The 10,364-nt window shown below is 37.7% G+C and overlaps 1 protein-coding gene across 1 annotated transcript in view; it reads right to left on the minus strand.

The window, feature by feature from the left end:
* Positions 1–10,364, minus strand: part of EIF2S1 (eukaryotic translation initiation factor 2 subunit alpha) — a 35,829-nt gene extending 25,465 nt beyond the window's left edge. The window contains exons 1-2 of the mRNA XM_058293240.1: positions 10,020–10,364; positions 6,525–6,766 (exon numbers count right to left, since the gene is read on the minus strand). Coding sequence (XP_058149223.1) covers positions 6,525–6,765 — 241 coding nt within the window. The 5' untranslated portion in view covers position 6,766; positions 10,020–10,364. The remainder of the gene's footprint in view (positions 1–6,524; positions 6,767–10,019) is intronic.

A 10,364-nucleotide genomic window follows, 5' to 3' on the forward strand; every position in this document is an offset into this window, starting at 1 on the left:
CATGTCCTACTGAAATAACCATATCAAAAGGTCCTACTTAAAATAAGTTTACACTCAAAGGAATGTTTAAGAAGATGATTTTTTGGGGTCCCCCAGTTTCAAACCATCATAACAGTCATGTAACAACTATTATAATCAAGATACAGAACAGGCGGCGGACTTGGCCCAGTGGTTAGGGCGTCCGTCTATCACACTCCCTACTTGACCCGTGTGGAGCTGGCCCATGTGCAGTGCTGATGCATGCAAGGAGTTCTGTGCCACACAGGGGTGTCCCCACGTAGGGGAGCCCCACACGCAAGGAGTGCGCCCCATAAGGAGAGCCGCCCAGCGCGAAAGAAGGTGCAGCCTGCCCAGGAATGGCGCCACCCACACGGAAAGCTGATTCAACAAGATGACGCAACAAAAAGACACAGATTTCCATGCCGCAGACAACAACAGAAGCGGACAAAGATGACGCAGCAAAAAGACACAGAGAACAGACAACCGGGGTGGGAGTGGGGGGGGAGGGGAGAGAAATAAATAAATAAATCTTAAAAAAAAAAAAAAGATACAGAACAATTCCATAACCCCCCAAACCACTATAGGCATCTTCATACAGGTTTGTGAGCATAAATTTTCATTTCACTTCGGTAAATACCTAGGAATAGGATTGCTGAATGGCATGTTTAACTTTATAAGAAACAGCCAAACTGTTTCCCAAAGTGGCTATACCATTTTGCATTCCCACCCAATGTGAGTTCCAAATGCTCCACATCCATCACTAGCGTATTTCCCCCCAATATAAATCAATCTAATAAGTGTGTAGTGGAGTCTCACACTGTGGCTTTAATTTGCATTTTCCTAATGTGAATTGCATACATCTTTTCATGGGCATATATGTTTGCCATCCATTTATCTTCTTTGGTTAAGTGTCCATTCAAATCTTTCGGATAGGTGATTTAAATATAGGTTTTATAGGCTATTAAATAGTCCTGTTTAAGTGCTCTGAATAGAAGCTCTTTATCAGATGTGTTTACTGCAAGTATCTTCTCCTAGTCTGTGTCTTGTCTTTTTCTTTTATAGTTTATGCTTCAGGTGGTGTTGCTAAGAAATCTTTTCCTAATTCAAAGTCATGAAGATGCACTCCAATGTTTCCTTCTAGAGGTATTATAGTTAAGATTTTACAGGTAGGTTTATGATTTGATTCAATTTAAGTTACTTTTTGTATAAGGTGAGATGAATAAGGTTAGTTTTTTTTGCATATGGACATCCAATTGTCCGAGCACCATTTGTTAAAAAAGATAATTCTCCATCCAACTGCTTTTGTACCTTTGTTGCTAATCAAGTGATCATATATGCGGGGGCACACATATATTAAGTTTTGATTCTTAAATCAACCTGGCATTCCACACTCCCTACTTGGCCACAATTTATTATGAATTATTGCACTTATTCTGCTTATATCTTGTGAAGAACTTCTGTATCTATGGTCATTATAGATTTCATCAGTAATTTTCATTTTTAAAATAACTGTCAGTTTTCATATCAGGCCTATGCTGCTTCATAAAACTATCTGGGAATCCTTACTTTTAAAAGATCTTATGTAAGCCTCAAAAGTATTTCGGTTTTAAATCTTAGATATAATCCAACAATGAAAGCACCTGGGCTTAGTTCTCTTGATGGGAAGATTTTTGACTATAAATTAAATTTACCTACCAGATATAGGGCTATTCAAAATTTCTATTTCATTTTGTGTCAGTTTTGGTTAAGATGTATTTTTCAAGGAATTTGTCCATTTCATCTAACTTGTGGACATTATTGGTATAATGGTAATACTGCCTTACTGAGCCTTTAATGTCTGTAGGATCTGTAGTGATATCTCTCTTTCACTGTTGAAATTGATAATTTGTTCTTTTTTCCCCTTCATCAGTCTAGCTGAGTTTATAAATTTTGTCGATCTTTTTACAAAATCAACATTTTAACTTTTTCCCAGTACTTTATTTCATTTATTCTCTTTATTTCTTCACTTGTACCTTGAATTTACCTTGCTTTCCTCTTTCTATTTTCTTAAAATAAAAGCTTGTTTTTAGACCTTTCTTCCTAATATAAGCACTTAGGCTATAAATCCCCCTGCCTTTTTTTTTTTTGACGTACCAGGGCTGGGGATTGAACCCCGGACCTTGTATATGAGAAGCTGGCACTCAACCACTGAGCTATACCAGCTCTCCCAAGTTGATTTTTTTCATTTTTTCTTTTTTAAAGCACATACCAGGGATTGAACCCTGGAACTGCATACATGGGAAGCAGGTACTCAACCCTTTGAGCAATGTTCATTCTCCTAAGTCCTTTTTTAATACATGAATTATTTGGAAGATCTTGTTTAATTCTGCAAATACTTGCTTTTTCCAAATATAGTGATAGTGAATTCAAGCTTAGTTCCAAGATGATCAGAGAACACACTTTGTACAGTTTTAAACCTTTTAAATATACTGAGTTGCATCATGGCTCGATCATGTCTATCTTGAACATGTCATGCACACTTTAAAAGTGTCAAGCTTTCAGAGGTCATTTAAACTTCCAAACATGATTGTGGCTCTATTTAATTTTTCCTTCACATATTTTGAAGCTGTGTTATTAAGCACATATACATTAAGGATTGCTGTGTTCTTCTAACAAACTGACCCTTTACCTATACAAAATGTCCCTGTTCTACATTGGTAGTACAAGGTCTCTTTAACCTGTTAATAACAGATATCTTAATCTCATGTTATTGCTGGCATGGTATATCTTTTCATATCTGTTTACTTTGAACCAAATGTCTCCTGTAGATAGCACATTGTCAGGTCCTGCTTTTTAATCCATTCTAACAAGCTCTGCCTTTTAACTGGAGTATGTTGTCCATTTACATTTAATGTAATTATTGATGTAATTGGATCTAGGTCTCTATTTTTACCGCTTGTTACTTGTTCACTCTGCTTTCTCTTTTCTGTCTTCTTTTTAGCTTAATTCAATATATTTTGAGCTACTTCTTATCTTTTGACTTAAAAAATTTTTTTATTCCCTCTCCCTTTGTAGCTTGCTTGTTATCTACTCTCTGTCCATTCACTGTGTGTTCTTTTGTGTGTCTGTATTTTAATTTATTCCCCCCCTTGTGGCTTGCTTGTTGTTTGCTCTGTGTCCATTCACTGCACGCTCTTCTGTGTTTTTACTTGTCTCCCTTTCTGTTGTGTCACCTTGCTAAGTAGGCTCTCTGCAGTCTTGCAGGCTGGTGGCACTCTGCGGCATGTGGGTGAGCCTGCCTTCACAAGGGGGCCCTGTGCCACAAACCCAGGGCCTCCCATATGGTAGACATGAGTCCAACTGATTGAGCCACAGTCGCTTCACTCTTTTTGCTTTTTCGGTTATCCCTTTTTGCATTTCTTTAGTAGCAGTTCTAGGGATTACAATATACATCCTTAACTTTATAGTTAGTTAATATTGTGGTACTTCATGTAAAATGTAAAAAGATCTATTTACCTTCCTATTTCCTGCCTTTGCACTTTAGTTGTCAAATGTATTACATTTATATATGCTATATAAGTGTGTGTATATATATATATATTTAAAAAGATTTCTCACCCCAGCTCATTGTTTGTGCTTGGTGTCTGTTCTCTGTCCATTCATTGTGTGCTTCTCCTCTTCTTTTTAGAAGGTACCAGGAACCGAACTTGGGAACTCCTATATGGGAGAGGTGCCTAATCCTTTGAGCCACCTCCACTTCCTGCTTGTTGTGTTTCTTGTTGTGTTCCCTCACTGTGTCTTCATTGTGTCATCTTGTTGCATCTGCTAGCTGCACTAGCCCATCACATCAGCTTGCTGTCTTGCTCATCTTCTTTAGGAAGCACCGGAAACCAAACCTGGGACCTCCCATGGGGTAGGCAGGTGTCCAACTGCTTAAGCCACATCTGCTTCCCTATATATATTTTTGTTTTAAACTGCTTTAAACTTAATTTAAAAAATTAAGGGGGAAAACGTCTTTTATACTTACCCACTATTTACCATTTCTGGGATCATATTTCCTAAACCAGAAGAACTTTCCTTTAGCATTTATTGTAGTGCATATTTATTTGGCAATACATTCTCTTAGTTTCTATTTATCTGCAATGACTTCATTTTTTTCTTCTCTGCTGAAGGATATGTTCTTTAGATATAGAATCCTGGTTTGACAGGTTTTTTCTTTTAGTACTATAGAGATATCCCTCCATGCTCTGGCCTCCATTATTTCCAAGAAGCCCAGTTTTAATCACTCTTCTGTATAATCTTTTTCTGCTCTGACTACTCTCAAGATGTTCTCTATATCTTGCGGTCTTATTAGCATTTATTTTGCCTGAGGTTTGCTGAGCTCCTCCAATTTGTGATTTGACAACTATAGCAACTGGAAAGTGGTGACAGTGGTGGAGATTAGAGAAAGGAAAGAGCCACAGAGTACCCCTAAATCTATATATAAAGTCTACTCAAATCTCTGGCTGATCCCTAACTACAAATACACAGGGTGGACTTCAAATAGCACAACAGGGTAAGAAACTGAAGAGATTCCCCACTTAGGGAGACAGCTCTTATAGTCCAACAAGTTAACTGCCTGTTAAAGTTAGTATTCTTAAGAGAAACAAAAGGGGATCTAGTCTGTGCTATAAATCATTCATGATGTCAGAATACAATAGAAAATTGTTAAACATATGAAGAAATAGGAAAATGTAACCCATATATAAGAAAAGGCTGTTGCTGGAGACTGTCCCAGAGATGACCCAGATGTTAGAACTAGCAGACAAGGATTTTAAAGCAGATGTTAAATATGCTTGTAATGGATGAATAAAATGAAATCTCAAAAGAGAAATGAAAAACTATCACAAATAACCAAATATAAATTCTAGAACTGAGAAACATGTATATATAATGAATTCACTTGTTGGGCTAACAATAGAGTGAAGGTGACAGAAGGGTCAGTGAAATTTGTTTCTCCAGCCAATAAGACTGCAGGTTTCCCCACTAGCATTTTAGCTGCCTTGCTTAAAGCTGACTGCAGCATGCACTCAGGCAAAAAGCTATAAAAAGAGAAAACAGTGTAATTCCCATTTTCCAAACGTTAGCTTGCTTTCAGTTCCTATCTTTTTGGTTGCTCTCCATTTTTTCAGGTAGTTTTTTTTTTTTTTATATTCGTGAGTTGACAGCTGTTATGTTCAAGAGTTTGTCCAAAAGGAATCAATCCTATATTATCAGAAATGGAACTCTTCTATGTTATCTTTTACACTTTGCTTTTTATTTATTCTACGTTGTAGATCTTCCCACAGCAGAATATTCAGAACTTATTGTGCTATAAAATTGCATTACATAAGTATATCATCATTCATTTAACCAATCCTAATTTTGATTGCTGTCTCCTGTTTCTAATTAATACTGTATGAATAATGCTGCTATGGACATATTTTTACATTAATCTATTTTATTTATATAAATGTACCTTTTCTTTCTGAGCTCAAATGAAAATATATTTGATTCCTTTTTTTGTATATATTTTAATCTATAGAGATTTCTGTTGTGATTTAAAAAAAGTGATTGAATAATTTGTTAGCTGAAAATATTTTACACGTTAACTAGTGCCCAGAACCTATCATTCTAAGTCCTTTTTGGGGTGTGATGTGAAGACTTATGCAAGTTTAAGGAATAGTTCCAGTTTCATCAAGTAGGGCAACAGTTTTTTTGGGGGGAGGGGCTACAAGTAATATAAGAACATTGAGAACAATCAATGTGCTATGTAGTCATCACTACTCAAGCAATAATGTAAGACATTCTAAAATTTTATCATCTAATATTATAACTAGAAAAAATTCTAAATGTCAGACATATATAAATTAATCATTTGAAGTAAAAGAGTTATCTGTAATCCAGATGTCTAAAGAGAGTCAGAAAGACAAGTTCAGCAAGGTAACTGATATATAGTCTTTCAAGCATGATGGTAATTAGCTACCTGTAACTAATACCTAACACAGTGAGATGACTGGAAACAATTATCATAATTATCTTAAGCCAGCTAAAGCCATGACCTATTTAATGGCATTGTACACTGTGTTTTGATGCTTTCTCAATGGTTATATAAAATATTCGTAAAACCAATTACTAAAAAAACCCATGTACCTTTGCTCCATTTCCTGTGAAACAATACTCTGATTACTAATTTAGCTTTAAATCAAAGGAGTGTTCAACATATTCAGGCCTACCAATGTATATGAATGAACTAGTATTCTGGTTTACTTATCTGTCTCTTCTAAGTGTGGCTAACATTCTGCATTAATTATCAAGGTCCTGATAACCTGTGGGAATAAAATTTAAGTTTTTCAACCCACAAAGCTAACCCCTGAATGTATGAATTAAACCACTACTAAAAGTAAGAGTTTAAATATAAAAGGAGTTCTATTTTTTTATTGCAGCAATTTATAAAATGTTTTAAAAAATCAATTTTTTAAAATATCAGAAAGTAGAATTATATTTTGGATTTTTTCCTCACTTACCTTTTTCTTTGTCCACCCTAATGACAACCACACATTCATTCCTTCCAATTCGGATGAGTTTGTTTATAGAACGGATACGCCTTCTGGACAACTCACTAAGAAGAATCATGCCTTCAATGTTGTTATATTCCAGCAAGCTGACATAAGCCCCCATTTCAGCAATGGACCTTACATTCACCATCACTACATCTTCCACCTCAGGAAACTTGTGTTGATAAAATCTACAACTTAAACCTGGCATTCTGCAATTTAAAAAAAAAGAATGAAGTAAGTGTTCAGTTAAGGTCAAAGTAAAGAAAAATCAATTTTACACAACTTGCCCCTGAAAGAAAAAAAGATAAAGGAAAATACAGCTAATTAGTCTTTTCATGTCATTAAACTTCTTAAATGATACCAGAAAAAAAATGTTCAAATCAAGAATTCAGGATACCTTTTATCAATTTTCTATAATCTTGGAATGAAGATCAGATATTAATAGGATGTTCACATAATAAAAACTGGAGATTACTCAAAATAAGCATCCAATAGGCCCTGCCAGGAACAAGCTTTAATTTTTAATTTGCTCCACATTTATGTGAGGCATGGGTGATTCTCTGCAATCAGTTTCAGAGAAATCATAAAATAAAAAATAATGACCATCTATAAAGTATCTGAGATCTAAGGATTAAAGGTATACCTCAAAGGTAAAATACTATTTTAATATCACCATTTTAAGGAATGCTAAATGATGGCAAGCGTCATTACTATTTTAAACCTATTAGAAGAACTAAAGCTACCCTTCTCCAAGTCAGCTAAGACTGTACATGCAACCACCCACTCTATGAAGGGAAGAATGTTCTGAATACCTAAACCCTGGCCCTAACCAGATGATTTCTGTATGGTATTAACATTAAAGAAAAGGGCTAGTAAGAAAGAATTCATTTCACAAAGAATCTACATACTGATGAAAGATTTTGAATATATGTCCTTTATGAAATACTAATAATAACGTCAACTTTTTATGTCAGTCAGGAAAAGAGAAACCACACTAGGCATCTATTCAGCCCTTTACCATTTTTTCAAAGCATTATGATTTAACATTATTTTATGTGGTCCTCAACAACAAGCCTCAAGTCAGTCAAGTAGTAAGGTGAACTTTGAGAACAGCCCTAGACCTGGGTTCCAGTGCTTGCTCTCCTATCTATTAGCTGGGTTGCTTGGGAAAGGTGCCTTCTTTGAACTCCAATTTTCTTATTTGTGCCATGAATCTCACAGGTTTGTTGAGGGTCAAATAACATTAAATACATGCAAAAACATTTTGAAAAGTGTAATGTGCTATAAAACATATTAAAAGGCTAAGAAGGTCTTATTTTCATTTTATAATTTAATTAAGCACTTATTTTTGCAATATCTACTATGTACTAAGCACTATTGATACAACAAAGGCTCCTAACTAAGGAATTAAATATAAAATGTGAAACTAGTAAGCAAATTAATTACAATATAAGATACTACAGGGAGTAGATGTGGCTCAATTGGTTGGGCTCCTGTCTCCCAAATGGGAGGTGCTGGGTTTGGTTCCAGGTGCCTCCTGAAAAAACAAAAGCAAGCAAGCAAAACAAATGAAAACAAAACAAACAACAACAACAAAAACCCCCAAACCCCAAAAATCCAACTCAAGGAAGCTGATGTGGCACCTAGATTCAATCCCTGGCCCCTACAGGGAACCCAGACCTGGAAATAGTAAATGACTTCCTCAGACTGCTTAATAAGTTCAAGAACAGGAGTTAAATCCAAGTCTTCTGGCATCAAATCCAGAGCATCACCCACCTTTCAAAACTTTTTTTTTAAAAGATAGATTTATTTATTTATTTCTCTCCCCTCCCCCCCACCCCGGTTGTCTGTTCTCTGTGTCTATTTGCCGCATCTTCTTTTGTCCGTTTCCGTTTTTGTCAGCAGCACAGGAATCTGTGTCTCTTTTTTGCTGCGTCATTTTGTTGTGTCATTTCTCCGTGTGGGCAGCGCCATTCTTAGGCAGGCTGCACTTTCGCGCTGGGCAGCTCTCCTTATTGGGGGCACTCCTTGCGCCTGGGGCTCCCCTACGCGGGGGGCACTCCTGCGTGGCAGGGCACTCCTTGCGTGCATCAGCACTGCGCATGGGCCAGCTCCACACGGGTCAAGGAGGCCCGGGGTTTGAACCGCAGACCTCCCATGTGGTAGACGGACGCCCTAACCACTGGGCCAAGTCCGCCGCCTCAAAACTTATCAACTCCAAGCATTTTTCAAATATCCTGTGTTGTCAGTAATTTTGTCGAATGGTAGGTAGAACTCTCTTAAACCAGTGCATAACTCGCCTTAATGAAAGCAGAAAGTCCACCTTTTCCAAAGTAAAACATTGTATAATGGGGACAACTCTTGTGTTAATTTTAATTCAGCTTTAACACTTATCAGTTATATTCCCTTAATGCTATGTTTTAGTGTATGACTGCTACACAAAACATGGAGTTGAAGTATGAAAATTGCAAACATTACTATGCATCAGGCAACTACATCTTTTGATAATCGTAACTGTCATCGGTATCTAATTAACTGATAACAGGTAGCAAAGGTAAGTATAAATAATTCCCAAACACAGTTACAAGTTTTTGTCTTGAATAACAATTCTGCCGGGAAAAAATTCAAGACTTTTCTGTTACATCTTTTCTCCAAGAAACAATGTTTCGTTGTTTAATGAAAATTAAAGCAGCTGTAAGTTTTGGGGATAATTAAAGGGATCTCCGAGTAAGTATTTACCCCTACAATATTCTCTTATCTTATGCCTTTACTTAGGCTTAACCACCGTGTCTAATTCTACAGTTCTAGTCTTACTGCCAAAATATGGTAAACCGACACTAGGAGTATTCAAAGGGTAACGCATGTTACAGAATACACAACTATAACTATGAGGTAATTAAACTTCGATTTAAAGAAACCAATTAGATGAATAAACTATTCTTGGACCATTGTTAACCTAAAGCATTTCCAGACGTTGACGCTTCCCACCGTTTCATGGGAGAATGTCGGATCTGGTGTCCACTCAGAGGCAGGAGAAATTTTTGATAGTATTACTGGGGCGGAAGGAAAAAGAGGGATGGAATTCTCAGGTCGGAAAAAGCAACAGCGCTCACCGTCCTAGGGCGGGGAGGTGTCGGAGCGTCCTGCCAAGGCCGCCACACCTCAAATCATCCTCACTTTAAGCACACAGGAGTGACTGTACTGTTGACTTGACCCATTTTCCATCACCAGATTCTCCGCTCGTACAATGCCGCCTCTGGAACACTGAAAGACCGACACGGAGCCGGCGAGGAGGCTTGCTACACAGCCGGCAGACGGTGGAAGGGGTGTCCAGTTACTTCCCGCGCAGGGACGGGAAAACGAAGGGGTTTTAGCTCCGGGCCTACCCTCTCTCGACCACCCAGGTCATTGGACACAAACCAACGTGAGTTCTTGGAGAAACCGAGCTGAGGGACTAGTTACCTGAGGTATATGTGCGAATTCCGCACTCAGGTCCCGCGCCGCGATCTTTAACCGGAGAGATCAGACTCTATCCACCCGCACCATCCACCGAGCCTCTTCGGCGTGCGCTTCGCTCGACCCCACAGCGCATGCGGAACCACCTCGCACCACGCAAGCGCTAACAGTAAAGGACCTTCTTCACTGATCATAGAGTCGAGGTCCTCCGAGAATTAGAAAGCATGTGGGTCATAGCAGAACCTGAAAAGTAGTCCTTCTCGTTATCTTTATTATTCACTGAAAATCCTTTAAGGCGCTGGAGAAAGGTAGGCCTCTGACTCCTTGTCCTTGAAGAACGAATCCTTTCTC

Source organism: Dasypus novemcinctus, chromosome 3 (assembly GCF_030445035.2).
Source record: "Dasypus novemcinctus isolate mDasNov1 chromosome 3, mDasNov1.1.hap2, whole genome shotgun sequence".
In the NCBI taxonomy this organism is placed as follows: domain Eukaryota; kingdom Metazoa; phylum Chordata; class Mammalia; order Cingulata; family Dasypodidae; genus Dasypus; species Dasypus novemcinctus.